The sequence below is a fragment of the Thalassophryne amazonica genome, chromosome 15 (assembly GCF_902500255.1).
Source record: "Thalassophryne amazonica chromosome 15, fThaAma1.1, whole genome shotgun sequence".
Lineage (NCBI taxonomy): Eukaryota > Metazoa > Chordata > Actinopteri > Batrachoidiformes > Batrachoididae > Thalassophryne > Thalassophryne amazonica.
The window spans coordinates 94,998,409-95,020,949 of record NC_047117.1 but is presented as its reverse complement, the minus strand read 5'-3'; the positions used below and the strand labels follow the sequence as shown (position 1 = coordinate 95,020,949).

Here is a 22,541-nt window from a genome sequence, read left to right as displayed (position 1 = left end):
GGGAAAGCAGGCTGACTGGGTGACTGTGAGGAGGAAGCGTAGCCCTAAACAGAAGCCCCGTGTACACCGCCAACCCGTTCACATCTCTAACCGTTTTTCCCCACTCGACGATACACTCGCCGAGGATCAAACTCTGGTTATTGGCGACTCTGTTTTGAGAAATGTGAAGTTAGCGACACCAGCAACCATAGTCAATTGTCTTCCGGGGGCCAGAGCAGGCGACATTGAAGGAAATTTGAAATTGCTGGCTAAGGCTAAGCGTAAATTTGGTAAGATTGTAATTCACGTCGGCAGTAATGACACTCGGTTACGCCAATCGGAGGTCACTAAAATTAACATTAAATCGGTGTGTAACTTTGCAAAAACAATGTCGGACTCTGTAGTTTTCTCTGGGCCCCTCCCCAATCAGACCGGGAGTGACATGTTTAGCCGCATGTTCTCCTTGAATTGCTGGCTGTCTGAGTGGTGTCCAAAAAATGAGGTGGGCTTCATTGATAATTGGCAAAGCTTCTGGGGAAAACCTGGTCTTGTTAGGAGAGACGGCATCCATCCCACTTTGGATGGAGCAGCTCTCATTTCTAGAAATCTGGCCAATTTTCTTGGATCGTCCAAACTGTGACTGTCCAGCGTTGGGACCAGGAAGCAGAGCTGTGGTCTTATACACCTTTCTGCAGCTTCTCTCCCCCTGCCGTCCCCTCGTTGCCCCATCCCTGTAGAGACGGTTACTGCTCCCAGACCACCAATAACCAGCAAAAATCTATTTAAGCATAAAAATTCAAAAAGAAAAAATAATATAGCACCTTCAATTGCACCACAGACTAAAACAGTTAAATGTGGTCTATTAAACATTAGGTCTCTCTCTTCTAAGTCCCTGTTGGTAAATGATATAATAATTGATCAACGTATTGATTTATTCTGCCTAACAGAAACTTGGTTACAGCAGGATGAATATGTTAGTTTAAATGAGTCAACACCCCCGAGTCACACTAACTGTCAGAATGCTCGTAGCACGGGCCGGGGCGGAGGATTAGCAGCAATCTTCCATTCCAGCTTATTAATTAATCAAAAACCCAGACAGAGCTTTAATTCATTTGAAAGCTTGTCTCTTAGTCTTGTCCATCCAAATTGGAAGTCTCAAAAACCAGTTTTATTTGTTATTATCTATCGTCCACCTGGTCGTTACTGTGAGTTTCTCTGTGAATTTTCAGACCTTTTGTCTGACTTAGTGCTTAGCTCAGATAAGATAATTATAGTGGGTGATTTTAATATCCACACAGATGCTGAGAATGACAGCCTCAACACTGCATTTAATCTATTATTAGACTCTATCGGCTTTGCTCAAAAGGTAAATGAGTCCACCCACCACTTTAATCATATCTTAGATCTTGTTCTGACTTATGGTATGGAAATAGAAGACTTAACAGTATTCCCTGAAAACTCCCTTCTGTCTGATCATTTTTTAATAACATTTACATTTACCCTGATGGACTACCCAGCAGTAGGGAATAAGTTTCATTACACTAGAAGTCTTTCAGAAAGCGCTGTAACTAGGTTTAAGGATATGATTCCTTCTTTATGTTCTCTAATGTCATATACCAACACAGAGCAGAGTAGCTACCTAAACTCTGTAAGGGAGTTAGAGTATCTCGTCAATAGTTTTACATCCTCATTGAAGACAACCTTGGATGCTGTAGCTCCTCTGAAAAAGAGAGCTTTAAATCAGAAGTGTCTGACTCCGTGGTATAACTCACAAACTCGTAGCTTAAAGCAGATAACCCGTAAGTTGGAGAGGAAATGGCGTCTCACTAATTTAGAAGATCTTCACTTAGCCTGGAAAAAGAGTTTGTTGCTCTATAAAAAAGCCCTCCGTAAAGCTAGGACATCTTTCTACTCATCACTAATTGAAGAAAATAAGAACAACCCCAGGTTTCTTTTCAGCACTGTAGCCAGGCTGACAAAGAGTCAGAGCTCTATTGAGCTGAGTATTCCATTAACTTTAACTAGTAATGACTTCATGACTTTCTTTGCTAACAAAATTTTGACTATTAGAGAAAAAATTACTCATAACCATCCCAAAGATGTATCGTTATCTTTGGCTGCTTTCAGTGATGCCGGTATTTGGTTAGACTCTCTCTCTCTGATTGTTCTGTCTGAGTTATTTTCATTAGTTACTTCATCCAAACCATCAACATGTTTATTAGACCCCATTCCTGCCAGGCTGCTCAAGGAAGTCCTACCATTATTCAATGCTTCAATCTTAAATATGATCAATCTATCTTTGTTAGTTGGCTATGTACCACAGGCCTTTAAGGTGGCAGTAATTAAACCATTACTTAAAAAGCCATCACTTGACCCAGCTATCTTAGCTAATTATAGGCCAATCTCCAACCTTCCTTTTCTCTCAAAAATTCTTGAAAGGGTAGTTGTAAAACAGCTAACTGATCACCTGCAGAGGAATGGTCTATTTGAAGAGTTTCAGTCAGGTTTTAGAATTCATCATAGTACAGAAACAGCATTAGTGAAGGTTACAAATGATCTTCTTATGGCTTCGGACAGTGGACTTATCTCTGTGCTCGTTTTGTTGGACCTCAGTGCTGCTTTTGATACTGTTGACCATAAAATTTTATTACAGAGATTAGAGCATGTCATAGGTATTAAAGGCACTGCGCTGCGGTGGTTTGAATCATATTTGTCAAATAGATTACAGTTTGTTCATGTAAATGGGGAATCTTCTTCACAGACTAAAGTTAATTATGGAGTTCCACAAGGTTCTGTGCTAGGACCAATTTTATTCACTTTATACATGCTTCCCTTAGGCAGTATTATTAGACGGTATTGCTTAAATTTTCATTGTTACGCAGATGATACCCAGCTTTATCTATCCATGAAGCCAGAGGATACACACCAATTAGCTAAACTGCAGGATTGTCTTACAGACATAAAGACATGGATGACCTCTAATTTCCTGCTTTTAAACTCAGATAAAACTGAAGTTATTGTACTTGGCCCCACAAATCTTAGAAGCATGGTGTCTAACCAGATCCTTACTCTGGATGGCATTTCCCTGATCTCTAGTAATACTGTGAGAAATCCTGGAGTCATTTTTGATCAGGATATGTCATTCAAAGCGCATATTAAACAAATATGTAGGACTGCCTTTTTGCATTTACGCAATATCTCTAAAATCAGAAAGGTCTTGTCTCAGAGTGATGCTGAAAAATTAATTCATGCATTTATTTCCTCTAGGCTGGACTATTGTAATTCATTATTATCAGGTTGTCCTAAAAGTTCCCTAAAAAGCCTTCAGTTGGTTCAGAATGCTGCAGCTAGAGTACTGACGGGGACTAGCAGGAGAGAGCATATCTCACCCATATTGGCCTCTCTTCATTGGCTTCCTGTTAATTCTAGAATATAATTTAAAATTCTTCTTCTTATAAGGTTTTGAATAATCAGGTCCCATTTTATCTTAGGGACCTCATAGTACCATATCACCCCAATAGAGCGCTTCGCTCTCAGACTGCAGGCTTACTTGTAGTTCCTAGGGTTTGTAAGAGTAGAATGGGAGGCAGAGCCTTCAGCTTTCAGGCTCCTCTCCTGTGGAACCAGCTCCCAATTCAGATCAGGGAGACAGATACCCTCTCTACTTTTATGATTAGGCTTAAAACTTTCCTTTTCGCTAAGGCTTATAGTTAGGGCTGGATTAGGTGACCCTGGACCATCCCTTGGTTATGCTGCTTTAGACGTAGACTGTGGGGGGGTTCCCATGATGCACTGTTTCTTTCTCTTTTTGCTCCGTATGCATCACTCTGCATTTAATCATTAGTGATCGATCTCTTTTTCCTGGTTCTTTCCCTCAGCCCCAACCAGTCTCAGCAGAAGACTGCCCCTCCCTGAGCCTGGTTCTGCTGGAGGTTTCTTCCTGTTAAAAGGGAGTTTTTCCTTCCCACTGTAGCCAAGTGCTTGCTCATAGGGGGTCGTTTTGACCGTTGGGGTTTTTCATAATTATTGTATGGCCTTGCCTTACAATATAGAGCGCCTTGGGGCAACTGTTTGTTGTGATTTGGCGCTATATAAGAAAAAAGTTGATTGATTGACTGTGGAAATTTACATGTTCTCTTCAGGCAGTCATCTTTATAAATCTCATTGGAACAGCACCAAACAAAAGTTCCAGCATCATCACCTTGCCCAATGCAGATTCGAGATTCATCACTGAATATGACTTTCATCCAGTCATCCACAGTCCACGATTGCTTTTCCTTAGCCCATTGTAACCTTGTTTTTTCTGTTTAGGTGTTAATGATGGCTTTTGTTTAGCTTTTATGTATGTAAATCCCATTTCCTTTTGGCGGTTTCTTACAGTTTGGTCACAGACGTTGACTCCAGTTTCCTTCCATTCGTTCCTCATTTGTTTTGTTGTACATTTTTCGATTTTTGAGACATATTGCTTTAAGTTTTCTGTCTTGACGCTTTGATGTCTTCCTTGGTCTACCAGTATGTTTGCCTTTAACAACCTTCCCATGTTGTTTGTATTTGGTCCAGAGTTTAGACACAGCTGATTGTGAACAACCAACATCTTTTGCAACATTGCGTGATTTACTCTCTTTTAAGAGTTTGATAATCCTCTCCTTTGTTTCAATTGACATCTCTCGTGTTGGAGCCATGATTCATGTCAGTCCACTTGGTGCAACAGCTCTCCAAGGTGTGATCACTCCTTTTTAGATGCAGACTAACGAGCAGATCTGATTTGATGCAGGTGTTAGTTTTGGGGATGAAAATTTACAGGGTGATTCCATAATTTTTTCCTCAGAATTGAGTGATTCCATATTTTTTTCCCTCTGCTTGGTCTAAAAAAGTAACCGTTACTGACTGCCACAATTTTTTTTCTTGATTTCTTATAGTGTTTCTTAAAGCCAGAAAGTTGCCATATGAAATGACTTTAGTTTGTGTCATGTCTGCTTTTTTTCTACAAAATTAAACAACTGAATGAACATCCTCCGAGGCCGGTGATTCCATAATTATTGCCAGGGGTTGTAGTATCAGCCAGGACAAATCCCACCCTCTGAACTCTCTGTTTGTGCTCCTGCCGTCTGCTCAGAGATTTTCTGTTCCAAAATGAAGAACAAAGAGATTTAGAAACAGTTTTGTTCCTGCAGCAATATCTGTGCTAAACAAAAATCAGCGCCACTAAGAACAATTGACTCTGAACACTTTAAGTCCTGGTTTGTTTTTATTGTTTATTTATTCATGTTGTATTGTATGTATGAGTGCATGGTTTGGGGATGCCCCTCTCTTCTGAACTGAAAACCTAATTTACCTATGGGTATGAATAAAGGAACCTGAACCTGAAGTCAATAAAATACAAAATTAGGGCCTAAAGCAACTGACGTTCTGCTGTGCACAAAGGCACCAGTTTTGAAAACGCATGCGCACTGAGAAACTCAAAACGGGTGTATTCACATTTAATCGGTAAAATGCTCTCACTCGTAAAACTAACGATTATTTTAGTAATCGATTAACCATTTTTTTGTTTGTTTTTTTACTTACATGTGAGTTTTGCCATTATTTCTTTAAGCGAGTTATTAAAAGGCCTATAATAATCAAAATAAAACAGCTTGGGACTCCAAAGAGGGTGGTCACATCTCCTCCACTCTCCCTTATCTCTGCTCTCTGCTTTAACCTTCAAGTCCCTACTTCACCAGACTGTGAATTCCTCAAAACTATATTGGATTCTGGATCTATTGGACTACTATTGGATTAAATCAAATCAAATCAATTTTATTTATATAGCGCCAAATCACAACAAACAGTTGCCCCAAGGCGCTTTATATTGTAAGGCAAAAGCCATACAATAATTACAGAAAAACCCCAACAGTCAAAACGACCCCCTATGAGCAAGCACTTGGCGACAGTGGGAACGAAAAACTCCCTTTTAACAGGAAGAAACCTCCAGCAGAACCAGGCTCAGGGAGGGGCAGTCTTCTGCTGGGACTGGTTGGGGCTGAGGGAGAGAACCAGGAAAAAGACATGCTGTGGAGGGGAGCAGAGATCAATCACTAATGATTAAATGCAGAGTGGTGCATACAGAGCAAAAAGAGAAAGAAACACTCAGTGCATCATGGGAACCCCCCAGCAGTCTAAGTCTATAGCAGCATAACTAAGGGATGGTTCGTTCAGGGTCACCTGATCCAGCCCCAACTATAAGCTTTAACAAAAAGGAAAGTTTTAAGCCTAATCTTAAAAGTAGAGAGGGTGTCTGTCTCCCTGATCTGAATTGGGAGCTGGTTCCACAGGAGAGGAGCCTGAAAGCTGAAGGCTCTGCCTCCCATTCTACTCTTAAAAACCCTAGGAACTACAAGTAAGCCTGCAGTCTGAGAGCGAAGCGCTCTATTGGGGTGATATGGTACTATGAGGTCCCTAAGATAAGATGGGACCTGATTATTCAAAACCTTATAAGAAGAAGATTTTTAAATTCTATTCTGGAATTAACAGGGAGCCAATGAAGAGAGGCCAATATGGGTGAGATATGCTCTCTCCTTCTAGTCCCCGTCAGCACTCTAGCTACAGCATTTTGACTTAACTGAAGGATTTTCAGAGAACTTTTAGGACAACCTGATAATAATGAATTACAGTAGTCCAGCCTAGAGGAAATAAATGCATGAATTAGCTTTTCAGCATCACTCTGAGACAAGACCTTTCTAATTTTAGAGATATTGCGCAAATGTAAAAAAGCAGTCCTACATATTTGCTTAATATGCGCATTGAAGGACATATCCTGATCAAAAATGACTCCAAGATTTCTCACAGTATTACTGGAGGTCAGGGTAATGCCATCCAGAGTAAGGATCTGGTTAGACACCACGTTTCTAAGATTTGTGGGGCAAAGTGCAATAACGTCAGTTTTATCTGAATTTAAAAGCAGGAAATTAGAGGTCATCCATGTCTTTATATCTGAAAGTCATTCCTGCAGTTAACTATGGAATTGATCAGCTGGTCTCTGAATGCTATTGACACCATTTTTTCTACAAGAAGGTCAGGGCCGAGGGATCCTACCTGCCCAGATGGAACGTATCCTGCGGGCTATGTCCTTGCCTCCTGGGGGTCTTGGCATGTGGCATGCTTGGCACCTTTCTCCGTTGAGGATGTTGAGGATTTATTCATTTTTGGTCTTATGGCAGCAGGGCTGGTACTTTTTGGCTTATGTGCTGCCCTGATCTACCGGAAAATTGGCAAGACGGCGACATCAAGAACCACGGCCCCTCGCTTGTCCGTCATGATTAACCGTCATGATTAACGAGGTGGGCGAGGCAGTGCATTCTCAGACTGCGTTGACTCTTGAACTCAGACGCAAATTGGATGACACCTTCGAGCTGATGTGTGCCTTGCAGTTGAAGCTGAAGGTTTCAGAGGCCGGTGAATATTCTTAATTCATAATTGGAAATATTCTTAATTCATAATTGGGATTTGGTTGTTCAAGTGGAACTGTTAAAAAGTGTTTTTCATTGCTCAGCTGCAACACTACAAGCTATCTAGCCTCAAGGTCAATTGCCCACTGTTTACCTCCAGAGGAATTTATTCAGGCCTTGGTGAGATTATTCGGCTCCATTCTTATCTCAACCCAGAAAGACAATAACTGACTTACACATGGACTGAAGCATGCTCCAGTTTCTCCTTTTACCCCTCTTCATGCCCACCCCGCAGCAGGCCCTCGTTCTTCCCAAGCTGGTAGGTGGCGCAACTTCAGTTGCAGCGGCTACCAACACACTCACATCGCCTCAATTGGAAAACGGACTGTTTCAAGTTTAATGCACATAAACAATGTCAAATGTCTATGTGTTGTCCTAATTTTGATGTGTGCCATTATTACGGTAAACAAGTAATAATTGTGGATTAATTGCTGTTTGTATGTGGAATGTGAGTGCGGAAATCTCGTTGTAATGACAATGACAATAAAAGCTATCGATCTATCTATCTATCTATATCACACAACATCAACATTTGAGCTTGTAATAAAGTTATGTTATATTCTCGTCAGAAACATACCTGAAGTAGTGTTTTGTTTTATTTTGCACATACATACATCACTGACACACCACAAAGAGATTTCCATCAGGTTTCACCCGATTATGAGCATTTTTAGATTTTTTAGAGCCTACAGAAACATGCTGTTTCCCATGTAACAATAAGAAATATACTCAAAACCTGGATTAATCTTTTTAGTCACATAGCACTACTATTATTCTGAACACTACTGTATATGCTCGCATATTTACTTTACTGAACCAACGGTCGAGCATATAGCCACTCCAAAATAATAAATACTATAGGAATAAACACTTGATCGTATCTTTGTTTGACGCGTCAGTCGCCAGTGAGTAATGCAGTTTATTTTTGTTGATGTAGTCCACATGTGCCTGGATAGTAGGCATGGGCTGGTATGAGATTTGTACAGTATGATAACCATGGGCAAAAATACTGCGGTTTAATGGTATTATGTACAGCTTTAAAATGTGCTTTAACAACATTATGGCTATTTGCACATGAAGCGCACATGATTCAGGCGCACTACCTGACACGAAGTCTACCGCTATGAGCACTATACCACTGATAAATTTAGAGTAAATACCAAAATAATACTCACTCTTTTAGACATGTAGCTTCTGCCCCGTGGGAAACATGACTTACGTGCTGAGGGAGAAACGTGGTCTGGAACTCCGGATGCTCAACACTTGGCCCAGTTTCACCAACAAAATGCTTGGAATAGATGTATGTGTCCTTCTTGACATGTTTGTGGGAGAAATTTGGTCGACCACAAGCACGACTCGAGTCCACCGCTGGTACTTGTCAGTGGATTCACAGATGGGATGAAGTTTACTCCTTCCATGTAATTCTTTGCGGGGATCTTGAATCGCTCTGCGTCTGACACAGGCCATAGCTATGGTGCTTTGTTGCCACCGTTTTTTGGCTTGAAGGGCTATTCCGCAGAAAATAAAACGAAAAGGCCGACTTGGTGCTTTTAGACGGAGGGAAGAGTTGAGTGCAGGCTTCGCCTCCTTCAGCCATGATGCAGAGCTAGCTAACGTTAGGTGCCTGTCTGTAAACAGAGACAGAGGTGCGCGCCAGAGATAAGGGCGGCAGCGGCCGCCTCCACTCTGCCTGTCAAGAATTCTCATAACCCGCTCATACTGTAGGGACGGTATAACGGAAAATTTTAGTGGTTCTGATACTGTGGCATCTTCATACCGTGGTATACCGTGAAACCAATTATCGGCCATGTTTAATGGATAGAGTAGGGTCCTAAGACATTTTCACACAAAACTTTAGCCTTTGTTTTTCCACAGGTTACTGCTGTTGAAGAGTCACTGCAGATCTCTCGGTCAACTTTAATTCCACAGTCGACACTCCTGTATGACTGCTGATGCTTGACAGTGTGATAAACTTTACAAAGTTCTGCAGCAGAAATTTTGTCATCCTGGGGCAATGTGGCTTCACGGAAAAAAGAAAAAAGTGAAAATGCGCACATGCTTCAATTGTTGCACCAATACTTGGCTGTGCTAGCATGTCGGTCAATGGCTGCTTACCTTTGCTGCTTACATCCACATCACAACCACACAGTGTGCAATAAGCACGGAGGTCGTCCTTTCTACTTTTGGAGATGAATCTGTACTCTTTCAACCAATCGGAATTAAACCAAGCCTTTCATTTCGGCATTTCAATGGTTTGCTAACACTGCAGGTGGACTGGGTGTGTTCACGTCACCTGGCACGACCACATGGTTAACCACATGGCTAATTTGGATATGTTCAGCTGTTGACCAATAGAATAACATATTTATGTGACACCGCTTTCATCCAATAATCTGTAAGAACAAATGTCCAAAGGAGATGTGTAACTGCATGTAACCTGTTCATTATTTACTGTTTATTGATTTATTTTTTATTTAGACCTACTTACTTTTTCATTATGCACAATTAGACAAAATACAAAATAGTGATGATCTCAAAAGGAGGACGAATGAGCGTCCGACTCAAGGCTGCGCTGGACGGAGGACAGCCCTTTTTAAAGCCGGACTGTACAACTTAAAGCCGGACGTATGGCCACTGTACTCAAACATGGCAGGTGCTGGTGTGGCTCCAAAACCAAAAACGTGTCACAGCGACACTATACAGCATGCTAAGATCTATGCTAAATGTAAAGTTGCTATTTTTCTTAACATTTGTCACTTTTATTTGGAGAAAAAGTGGAAATTCTTTGTACCTTCTCTCGTATGTCCTCATCTAACCTTTTTCCTAAAGTCCAATCAGAACCAATCAGCTGTCAGTTTGCTAAGAATAGAACAGAATAGAGCCTTTATTGTCAATGCACACATACAACGAAACCTGTCCTTTGTATTTAACCGTCCTAATTACAGTTAGTTGCAATTCAACCACTAGGGGCAGCGTGCAGCCACAGTCCGGCGCCCGGGGACCAACTCCAGATGTAGAGATGGTGCCTTGCTCAGGGGCAGAGAAAGGAGCAGATCCTAAATAAGCAGGTTTTTAAATTGTGGGAGGAAACCAGAGGAAACCCATACAGACACGGAGAAAACACGCAAACTCTACGCAGAAAGGACGGAAAGCAATCCCACAACCTTCTTGCTGTGAAGCACCAGTGCTAACCACTAATCCACCGTGCCACCCAGGTTTGACGTGTAAATTATTTAATAGGTTATTATGACATGAAAACAATCAGAAACACTTTAATCTATCAGCTGAATCAGTTGATTTGGATCATTTCTGTAAAGGTTTAGTTCTACAGCCTGGATCCAGGTCCATGTGTTCCTGGATCCTCTTCCTGTCTTTGTGGGTGGGGACAGTGTAAATCCAAAAATTTCTCACCTCCGTGGACACAGAAGTCACAGTTATACTTGTCCAGAGTGTCCAGCGTGGTGACGTACGGTGCTCCTTCCACGATGTCATCCACCCATTTGATGGCTCGGACCATTTTGTAGCGTTCTTCCTGAGTGAAGACCGGAGGACCCTTGTGCTGGGAAATCTCCGCTTGAGAGAAGCAGAAGGAGCAAGTTTAGAGCTGCTCATCAGTGCCACCTGCTGCCAGCTTGATGAGGTGACTTGTGGCTGTCTTACCATCTGTGTGAACGCCGACCATGAGGTAATCGCCCATGGACTTCGCCTGCCGCAGCTGGTTGGAGTGACCGTAATGGACCATGTCGTAACTGAGAGGAAAACATCATCAGCATAGAAACAGCAGCACTCAGAGCATCCACAGTGCCACCATGGTGCCAACAGATGGGAGTGTCACTGATCGGCGTCAGCTCTTTGTGAAGTCACAAAGCAAGAATGATGATGCTGGTACAGAAAAGAGCTAAACTAAAACCAGACGGTTTTTCCAATCAGAGCGTCCTCGATACATATAGCGATACAATGCAATACGATTCACACCATTCCGATTCGATATGTATTTGATGGCAATTCAGTTCCTCACAATGTGATACGATGGGATTCAACATGATGCAAAGAAAGTATATCAAAAGTTGAAATAGAAAATAAGGAGCTGCAATTCAGTATGGTACTATGGTATTCTTCTTCTACTACTAGAGGCAGAGGATTTGTTTTACTCCTTATAGCAGCAGATTTCCCAGATTCAACATTAAGGAACAAGAATCAGTTCCCTCATATTTGAAACCTGTTTGATCACTGTCAGAACTTAAGCCTCGGTCCCACTGAATAATGAGCCAGGGATGGGTGTGTCAGCGATGATTTGAAGAATGCTCCACATTTTAAACTGCCACGTGCCCACTACTAAGGCTCCTCTATGTGCCTCTCTGTACCTCACATGTTCCAGGTATCAGCCTCTAGTGAGCCACAACCGACCTGTCATTTGAGCCCTGTCCAGCCTCGACTGGCTCATGTTGCCGCATATGATCCACCTCCATGTAACACGGCGTTGGTGCACGTTTAGGTATGGGTTTGGTCCAAACCTCCAGCCCTCCCACGCTTGGTCCCTTTAAAGTGTGGGTTTTCAATTCACAGCATCCATTCAAGATGTTGTCACATTTTTTAAACGCAGTCCAAAAATAGACGCTCCTGTACAGTCCGGCCAGTGTGCGCATCCGTGAGTCAGGCTGCTGTTCACCTGTGTTCCAGAGTCATTAAATGCAGCAGTTCTGTATGTTCACCCAGCTCTCTGTGACCAAAAAAAAAAAAAAAGACACCACAATGAGGTGGCCGCTTTAATTATATACACCCACACCTGTGTGGATGTCCCCCTCCCCCAAAAAATACAAAACACAAAACACATCCATAGAACTGAACCACGGGCTCCTGGACAGTTGCCTCTGCACCTCTTCTCGCTGGCTTTATTTCTTCCATGGCTTACAGTCATTTTGACACCATGATCCATCTTTTAACTTTGTGTTCGTCCGTTAATGTCTGCAAAATCGCTCTTTTGCGAGCTGGTGTTCTGCGTTTCTGGACAGTCACCTCCGCAATTTCTCTCGCTGGCTTTATTTCTTCCGTGGCTTTAACCACAGTCATTTTGACACCGTGATCCAACTTTTAACTTTGTGTTCGTCCGTTAAAGTCTGTAAAATCGCCCCCTTGGAGCTGGCGTTCTGCATAAATGCTCATCTTGAGCGCAAGTCAGTGCGTCAACGCGCACACACAACAGAGCTCATCTGATCCATTCTAACAAGATATTAAATCAATCATAAACATACTTTTACAGCTGCTTATAAAGAAGGAATTAACATACAACTGCTTTACCAAGCTATTACAATAAAAACATTACAAATCAGTACCTTTTAGGCTGTTCCAAATACGTTCTCCACCTCTGCACATGAGACAGAGAAGGGAAAAAAGCACAATGCACGCATCGCGTATGTTTGTATTTAGATACTGATTTGTGTCGATTAATCTCCACATGCCTAGTCTGGAGGGGCTGTGGACTTGGGCTGCTCTGTTTTCACTGTCTTGAGTTCTGTCTGTCCTCCCTCACAGTGTTCCCTCATCCTGAGTGCTTCTTTCTGTTAGTGTTCTCTCTGTTAGTGCGTGTGGTGTTTGGTTGTCTCTTCCACCTGTGTTCCAGCCCGTTTACTTAGATGTCTGTTCCGTGTTGCCGTTGTGCTCCTGACAGCTCGGCAACATGACCACATAGTGGGTTTTGTCAGAACTCGGGGATGCATGGCACAGAATGTGGGAGAGCACAAAATGCAGACTCGAGGACAAGGTGTTATAAGTGAAAAAAGTCTTTATCGTTGTCACAAGCAGGGGGTACAGTACATGGGCAGGCAGGCAGAGAAGCAGAGGTAAAGACAAGTACTGGGCAAAAAACGTGTCGAGAGACAGGCTGGGTTCAAAGGCACGGAGAGATACTCTATCAAAGGCTGAAGCAAAAACAAGGTCCGGTAACAAAGCAAAGCCGTAAGACAATGAGGCAAAAACAAACAAGAGCAAAAGGCTGGAACATGGATGCTAGGATTGCGACAAACTGGCAGGCGAGTGGAGAATTGATGGGCTTAAAAACACAGGTGCTGTAATTAGGGTAACAAGGTGCATGTGTGGAAGAATGTTCTAGAAGGGAGGTGTGGTCAGGTGAATCCAAGAGGAGGGCAGAGATGCAAGAGAAAGAGTGAGTGATCAAGGCAGACAAAGATGAAACAGGTAGGTGCAAGAGAGTACGTGAACACACAGGGAAAACAGACAAAGATGAAAACAGGTGCAAGAGTGTAAGTGAAGGACATACAAAGGGTGAACAAAATCAGTGACTACTAATGTAACAAACAAAACACATGGCTGAAGTCTAAAAGATAATAAACATAACAAAGTAACCTAATAATGCATAACAAAAACAAACCCAAGACAACCATATAAGTGTAGCATAAAAAAGGAATGAAATAACTAAACACTACATAATAAGGAGCAGAAACTACAACTGAATAAACCACATGGCTAAAATACGAAAACAGAAAATACAAAATACACAGGAAACAAAACACAGGTGACAGAATACTGAACAGAAATAAATGATCAACTCAGAACAAAACTAATAACTAGAATATTGAACTGTGGAACGTGGAATTAAGTGACCTGACACCACCCCTGGGCTGAAACCTGACAGGTTTGGTTTGTGTCCTCTGAGGTTAGTCCACGTTTGTTTCCTGTATTTATCTCCCACCTGCTCAGAGTGCCGCTCTCGTTGAAGCAACAACACACAGAATGTGTCTCTTGTCCCAGATTGATCTCTTTCAGTGCAGCTTCTTGTTCTGACTTTAACACCAAGTTAACACCCAAGTCTTTCATCACCAACTGTAAATGGTCATCAAAACATTCCAATCGTATCTTTCTGAACTCTTCTGCATCAAACTCCATCATGTCAATGTTACAATGTGTTTGAGCAATAACAGATGAAGTTGCTCATAACTTTAAGTCTCTTAAATATTTATTGAGGCCACTCTTAAAACTTCAGTTAACTTATAATTTTATTACTGGTAAATTTAGAATTAATTTAGATGAGATATACTCAAGCTTGGGACTCCGACAAGGGCGGTCGCATCTCCTCCACCTCTCCCTTATCTCTGCTCTCTACTTTAACCTTCAAGTCCCTACTTCACCAGACTGTGAATTCCTCAAAGTATATTGGATACTGGATCTATTGAACTACTATTGGATTTACCATGGAATTGATCAGATGGTCTCTGACACTATTGACACTATTTTTTCATACAAGAAGGTCAGGACCGGAGGATCCTACCTGCCCAGATGGAACGTATCCTGCGGGCTATGTTCTCAACTCCTGGAGTTCTTGGCGTGTGGCATGCTTGGCGCCTTTCTCCATTGAGGACGTCGAGGATTATTCATTTTTGGTCTTATAGTAGCAGGGCTGGTACTTTTGGCTTATGTGCTGCCTGATCTACCGGAAATTGGCAAGACGGCGGCATCAAGAACCACGGCCCCTCACTTATCCATCATGATTAACGAGGTTGGCAAGGTAGTGCATTCTCAGACTGCGATGACTCTTGAACTCAGATGCAAATTGGATGACATCTTGGAGCAGATGCACGCCTTGCAGTTGAAGATGAAGATTTTGGAGGCCGGTGAATATTCTTAATTCCTAATTGGGAATATTCTTAATTCATAATTGGGATTTGGTTTGTTCAAGTGGACCTGTAAAAAGTGTTCTTCACTGGTCAAACCACCACACTGCAGGCTTATTCAAGCCTGAAGGACAAATTGGCCTGACTGCTTTCCTCCTGTTTTCTTATCTCAACTCACAAAGACAATAAACTGTTTCACAGGACTGAAGCATGCTCTATCCTTCCCCCCACCCCGCATCAAACACCCCCCCCACTCCGGCTCTGCTCAATGTCACTCCTTCTCCCTTCTGCGGGGCGTGCAGTTTTAGCCACCCCAGCTGACGGCGGCGCATCTCAGGGTTGCTGCGTGACCTTCACCCACTTGCCTCAATTCAGATAACGGACTTCTTCAAACTTAGTGCACATAAACAATGTCAAATGTGTATGTGCTGTCTTTAATTCTGATGTGTACCATTATTATGGTAAACAAGTAATAATTGCGGACTAATTGCTGTCTGAGGCAACTGGAGTGTAAACAATTTCTCCCACTGTGACATCAATAAAGTATATCTCATAGAAAAATATCACAATTATCTGGAAACTACTTTTTACACAGGAATTCATCAAGCACGTTGGCCGTGTGCGTGCACTAACACAGAATACCCAGAAACTGGACAGTTGTTCGGCCAAAGCGACAGCGTCCACTTTTAGCTTTCATAAGCTAAGCTAGTGGCGCTCGTGAGAGTGTGTTTATCTCCCTCTGATCCCTCGTCGTTTTTGTATGTCTGTCCACGAGTGGTTGTTTACCATGTGTTCCTCTTAACGCTGTGCGCACCTGTGCGTAACTCCCCATGATGCTCGTTAAGGAGCTAATTGCTCACAGTCGCGGTGCTTTAAAAGGGCTTTAGGGGGCGGGGCCATCAGGGTCTGTGAGTCAGTGCGGTTTAGCGAACTAACTGAGTACCCTGCTTCATGTTTGTGTGTCGGCTCCTGTGGGTTCCTGACAGATTAACCGTCACATATATAACAGACACGTCTATTTTGGACTGATGACTGTTTGTGGGTTTTGGTTACCTGAATAACAGTGCTGGTGTTTATTTGGACTATTTAGGGTGTTTTTTTTTAAGTTCCCCCTGACTTGTATTGTGTTGAGGTATTTGTGGATTAATTTAGATTTTGCTTCCTGTGGCTTAAAGTCTCTTTATGTTACTAAAACCTCTTTTAGTAATCTCATCGTCGCCGTGGGTGATTCTGCAACAGGGTCTCTCACCTGTTAAGGTCACTGGTCATTACAAACGCTCATATCACCTAACCTCCTGTCTCCCCCGTTGTTAGCCACTGACAAACATCACATAAACCTCCTGTCTCCCCCATTGTTAGCCACTGACAAACATCACATAACCTCCTGTCTCCCCCGTTGTTAGCCACTGACAAACATCACATAACCTCCTGTCCTCCCCCATTGTTAGCCACTGACAAACATCACATAAACTCCTGTCTCCCCCAGTTGTTAGCCACTGACAAACATCACATAACCTCCTGTCTACCCCGTTGTAGCCACTGACAAAAACATCAACATAACCTCCTGTCTCCCCCATTGTTAGCCACTGACAAACATACATAACCTCCTGTCTCCCCCGTTGTTAGCCACTGACAAACATCACATAACCTCCTGTCTCCCCCATTGTTAGCCACTGACAAACATCACATACCACCTCCTGTCTCCCCCGTGTTAGCCACTGACAAACATCACATAACCTCCTGTCTCCCCCGTTGTTAGGCACTGACAAACATCACATAACGCTCCTGTCTCCCCCGTTGTTAGGCACTGACAAACATCACATAACCTCCTGGCTCCCCCGTTGTTAGGCACTGACAAACATCACATAACCTCCTGTCTCCCCGTTGTTAGCCACTGACAACATCACATAACCTCCTGTCTCCCCCGTTGTTAGCCCTGACAAACATCACATAACCTCCGTCTCCCCGTTGTTAGCCACTGACAAACATCACATAACCTCCTGTCTCCCCCTGTGTTAGGCACTGATAAACATCACATAACCTCCTGCTCCCCCGTTGTTAGGCACTGGACAACATCACAATGAACCTCCTGTCTCCCCCCGTTGTTAGCAGTGACAAACATCACATAACCGCCTGTCTCCCCCGTTGTTAGCAGTGACAAACATCACATAACCTCCTGCTCCCCCGTTGTTAGGCACTGACAAACATCACATAACCTCCTGTCTCCCCCGTTGTTAGGCAGTGACAAACATCACATAACCTCCTGTCTCCCCCGTTGTTAGGCAGTGACAAACATCACATAACCTCCTGTCTCCCCCGTTGTTAGGCAGTGACAAACATCACATAACCTCCTGTCTCCCCTGTTGTTAGGCAGTGACAAACATCACATAACCTCCTGTCTCCCCTGTTGTTAGGCAGTGACAAACATCACATAACCTCCTGTCTCCCCTGTTGTTAGGCAGTGACAAACATCACATAACCTCCTGTCTCCCCTGTTGTTAGGCAGTGACAAACATCACATAACCTCCTGTCTCCCCCGTTGTTAGGCACTGACAAACATCACATAACCTCCTGTCTCCCCCTTGTTAGGCACTGACAAACTCACATAACCTCCTGTCTCCCCCGTGTTAGCCACTGACAAACATCACATAACCTCCTGTCTCCCCCGTTGTTAGGCACTGATAAACATCACATAACCTCCTGTCTCCCCCGTTGTTAGCCACTGACAAACATCACATAACCTCCTGTCTCCCCCGTTGTTAGGCACTGATAACATCACATAACCTCCTGTCTCCCCCGTTGTTAGCCACTGACAAACATCACATAACCTCCTGTCTCCCCTGTTGTTAGGCACTGATAAACATCACATAACCTCCTGTCTCCCCCATTGTCAGACAGTGATATTATTCATTCACTCACACACATTGGTGGTAAGATGCTACTGTAGTCACAGCTGTCCTGGGTCCTCCAACCACCACCTCATTCCATATGCAGGCAGGTGGGTTAAGTGGTCTTGCCCAAGGAAGCAACAGCAACATGCAGATTTTGGAGCTGGATTCGAACTGCTGACCCTTCAGTCATAAGATGGCTTGCTCTACCAACTGAGCTATTGCCACCCAACTTTATCTGGGTCTTAGTGAAGCTTAGGGCTAGTGGCTGGTGATCACCTTAGTATTTCTTCTGTTTTTCTTGTTACTTAATGCTGACAATTATACTGTATTTGCTGTCTTTCTGCCACCTGATTGTTTTTTTTCCTTTCTCTTAGAGGTGCGGCTCCATCCAGAGATGGAAGTGGGTGTCTTCTTCTGCAGGCCATCCAGAAAGGTAGTCAGGAGGACATTTGTTTTGTAAATTATATCTGTATCATGGCCCAAGCAGAGGATCACCCCTTTGAGTCTGGTCTGCTTGATTTTTCTTCCTCAAATCACCAGAGGGAGTTTTTTCCCTTACCACTGTCACCTGTGTTCTTGCTCTTGGGGTTGGTACGGTTAGACCTTACTTGTGTGTAGCCGCTTTGAGGCAACTGTGTTGTGATTTGGCATTACATAAATGAAATAAATTGAAATTATTAATTACAGGCGGGACGTGACGCTGTGTCACTGAATCCGTCTTGTGTATACGTCTTCAGTCACCTGAAGTTTTGTTTTCATTGAAATGTGGGATGTTTGTTTTTAAGTTACAGAAGAAATGACCCACTTCCTGTGACAGACACGTGACTTGAACAGGTGGACAACGCCCCCGTGCATGATGGGACACATTCCACCCGGTGATGAGCTGACGAACAAAAAGCTCTTTTAAATGAACGTTAAAGTCTATTAGCTCTGACGGCTAACAAGCTACTTAGCATTAGCACAATAACAACGATTGTGGAGGAGCTTGAATCTTCGACTGGACTGGGTTGCTTGACGCGAGGCGTCCAGTCGAAGGTTCAAGCTCCTCTGCTATGGAAACCACCTGGACAACTGAGAGCCTTCACAGAAATAACGATTATGACGTCACAGAGCCACTCACCAGCCGTCACACCACACACGTACAACCCGCTTTCCTTTTTTCCGGGGTGCACGCGGATCCACCCTGGCCGAACCGAACGGGCGGCCCCGCCCTGCCCGTCAGTGACGTAATGACCGTTTTTAATCATGGCGGCGGCCTGAAACGAAGAATAGGCAAAATAAATAAAAACAAAACAGCGGCCTAAACGTCGACAAAACTGCTGCGATTGTTCGACCAGTCTGTTTGTCTGCGGGTTAGACCGGGCGCAGGCCCCGCCTCCAAGGCTACGTCACATGGCACCAACCCTAACTCCCACGAGCGCCACTAGCTTAGCCAATGAGAGCGGCACTCTGAGCAGGGTGGCGTCAACCCTCACGGACTGATGACGCAGTAATTACATAATCCACATCACGTGACCGTCCGAAACCACAACCTACCAGAATAAAAGTCACATTTCCAAAAACATTTTACATGCTTAGTTTAGAGCAACGATGAAGAAAATAAATAGAAGGTGGAGCTAGAATCACCCCCCCCCCCCCCAAAAAAAAAATACCCACAGCCTTTGAAAACTGGAACAGAGGTCATGACCTTTGAGACAAAGTGGTGAGGATGACTGTGAATTTTCAGTTGTAGGTCTGTGGAGCAGAACTCACCCGCCGGGTTCAGGAGACTCAGCGATCGGCAGAAACCTCACTCCGGGTCAGAGACCACGAGCCCTCTGATTGGCCGATCATGACGTCACTTTAAAGCTTCCACCCGTCCAGATCTGCAGCAGGAAAATCATCGTCCTCCTCCTCATCACGTGATAGCCCCACGTCACAGTTAGACGATAAGCCATGATTTTAGCTCTCCGTTATTTTGGCTCAGTTTTATTATTTTAAATGTTGAAATTTGTTTTCAATTTCAAAAATGTTTGTATTACAACATTTTGAAAATTTGACTTGACATCATAAAAAACACAAAAGTGTGTGTTTTAAAGTCAGTGTTATGAGATAAAGACTAAAAAATAAACTGCAGCTGTCATCAAAGTAACAACACATAAAAACAGATAAAGTAAAGCATCAAAAACCTGAGGATCAGAGCTCCTTCAAAATAAAGTCAATACAAACTGCTGAAAAAGGCCACATTTAACATTATTCAAACATGTAAACATTTAAGGCTGATAAAAACTAATTTTGTGTCTGTTGAAAATGTCTCATGTCATAACTCAGAAAAAACTGCAGCAGCACAAAGATGGAAAAATACTGATTTGTACTTGAGTGAGATTGAAGACACCCGGCCAAAAACAAACCAAAAAACCCCACACACCCGCTAGATTACAAACATAAAAAAATCTGACTGGAAATGAAAGTTAAGCAGTGTGATTCTGTAACCAAATGAGCAACAAAATATCCAAAGACGCAACTGAAGACATTCATGAAACTCCAAAGTCAGAACATTAACACTTTAATCATAACGGCTTAAAAACAAAAAAAACAAAAACAAAAGTTATTTACAGACAATTGGACCCAAAAACTGTACAAAATCAGACAGTCACAGTAAAAAAGTGCTGTTTAGAAACTTTTTTCCCTTATGTTTAAGACAGTCCGTCCATTCACATCTGGACGTGACATTTTAAAACAATCTGGCACGTGTCTGTCAGTTTAATGTAGGAGTTTGTGTTAATTCCTGGTTGTTTATTGACATCAGCAGATGAAAGGTCCAGAAAAATTAAGGGAACTCTAGTTTCTCAAATGTGCTTTTTATGAGTGTCGCACTCCTTTCTGTCCTGGGAGACACAGACGTCCACTGGAGGCAGACAGCAGCCTGTCTTCACACCAAAGACAGTCACGGAAGCGCGTTCAAACTCCGTGAGAAGCCGAATGCATGACAAACATCAGCAGAGCTTCATCAGTGAGTTTCACAAAGACACTGATTCAGGCCTGTTTCTTGTCAGATTTGGACTCTTTAAACAGGGACCTGAGGTGAGGACTGGATGTCTTTGGTCCCAGGTCTCTGTGGTGGATCTTTGGGTCCTGCTGGAATGACTTTGTGTCCAATGAACGATTACTTAGTGAGACTCAGATGAGGAGGATCACTGACACTATGAGGGAACATTTAGTCCATGATGGACTGACATGACAGATGCCTGCTGCTCCTGAAGTATCTGTTCAGAACATGTCATTTTTTGAGCAGAACAGCTTGCTAAACATTTGCCTGCATTGATAAGTTAATTAAAACAGTCAAATGTATAAAACCAGAGCTTTCTTCAGAAATATGAACTAATATGGGGAGAAAAGTGAGCTACAGTTGTGCTCAAAACTTTACATACCCTGGCACAATTTGTTTTTGGGGGCCATTTTTCAGTTCAATATGTATGTTCATATATTTCAGTTCATAATTCAATATGAATAATAAAACTTTTCACTCATGGTTCTATGGAAATGACAGGCTTCTGTGGCTGTGATTGGAGAAATTGTGCACAGTGCAAGCTTACATTATGGATCACCAGTTATCCATCTTCATGATGAAGTGGTATAGAGGAGGATTTTCTTAAAAAGAAGACCTGAAGGTTTCGCTACAAATTACCAGAAGGTACATCTGAGATGTGAGCCTAGATTCTGTTTTGGTGGAAAAAAAAAAAATCTTTCTCTGCTCTGCCCCACTATGAAGCTCAGAGTGGTGATGCCAAAAATGAAAACTTTTCACTATGCACAATTCTCCAATCAAAGCCACAGAAACCGATACCTTCTTCTGGCATGTCCGGTGTCTTAGTGGCTTTCCTCACTCTTCTCCTCCTTGCACAGTCACTCAGTTTTTACCATACTCTTTGTATTTCTTGGTAACTGATGTGAATAAAGTCCAAGAGATATTCATTGGCAGCTTCACCATCAGTTCAATTCAATTTATTTTTCATTTATGTAGCACCAAATCACAACAAAGTTGCCTCAAGGCACTTCACACAAGTAAGGTCTAACCTTACTAACGCCCAGAGAGCCTCATCTACAGCTACCACAAAAGACTCCAAGCTGTCACTGATGTTAAGGGGGCAACACATGGTATAAAGAACAGGGGGGGTGTAAACTTTTGATCAGGGTCATCTGGTTCATTTCTGTTATGATTTAAAAAGAGGAAACTGTTGTTTGACAATAACAGGGCTGTGAAATGAAAATTGTAAAATCCGTGAAAAATTCGCAGGGGGTCTAGGGGGCGCAGCTCCCCAGGAGCCGGGGTCTAGGGCCTTATTGGGCCCCAGAAACCAAATTAAATTTTCGTCTACTGATACATTTTCAACAATCTCCTGGAAGAACAAATCTCATTAGTGCATATTTAATTAATCCTAGATTCTGTTATTTCATGTTGAAATAACAGAACCCCGCCTATGATGAATCCGTGGAATCCCGCGGATCCACGGAGTTTTCACAGCCCTGCAATAATGGCTTCACACAACCACTAATCATAAGTGAAAAAATGTTTTAGT

The 22,541-nt window shown here is 42.9% G+C and overlaps 1 protein-coding gene across 1 annotated transcript in view; it reads right to left on the bottom strand.

The window, feature by feature from the left end:
• The window catches only part of LOC117526406 (ethanolamine-phosphate cytidylyltransferase-like), a 43,099-nt gene extending 23,776 nt beyond the window's left edge, over nt 1–19,323 (bottom strand). Inside the window, 5 exon segments of the mRNA XM_034188473.1 lie at nt 10,875–11,036; nt 11,124–11,212; nt 19,103–19,134; nt 19,136–19,174; nt 19,176–19,323. Of these exon segments, the coding sequence (XP_034044364.1) occupies nt 10,875–11,036; nt 11,124–11,212; nt 19,103–19,134; nt 19,136–19,174; nt 19,176–19,229 (376 nt within the window). The 5' untranslated portion in view covers nt 19,230–19,323.
• Nucleotides 19,324–22,541: the final 3,218 nt, after the last annotated feature.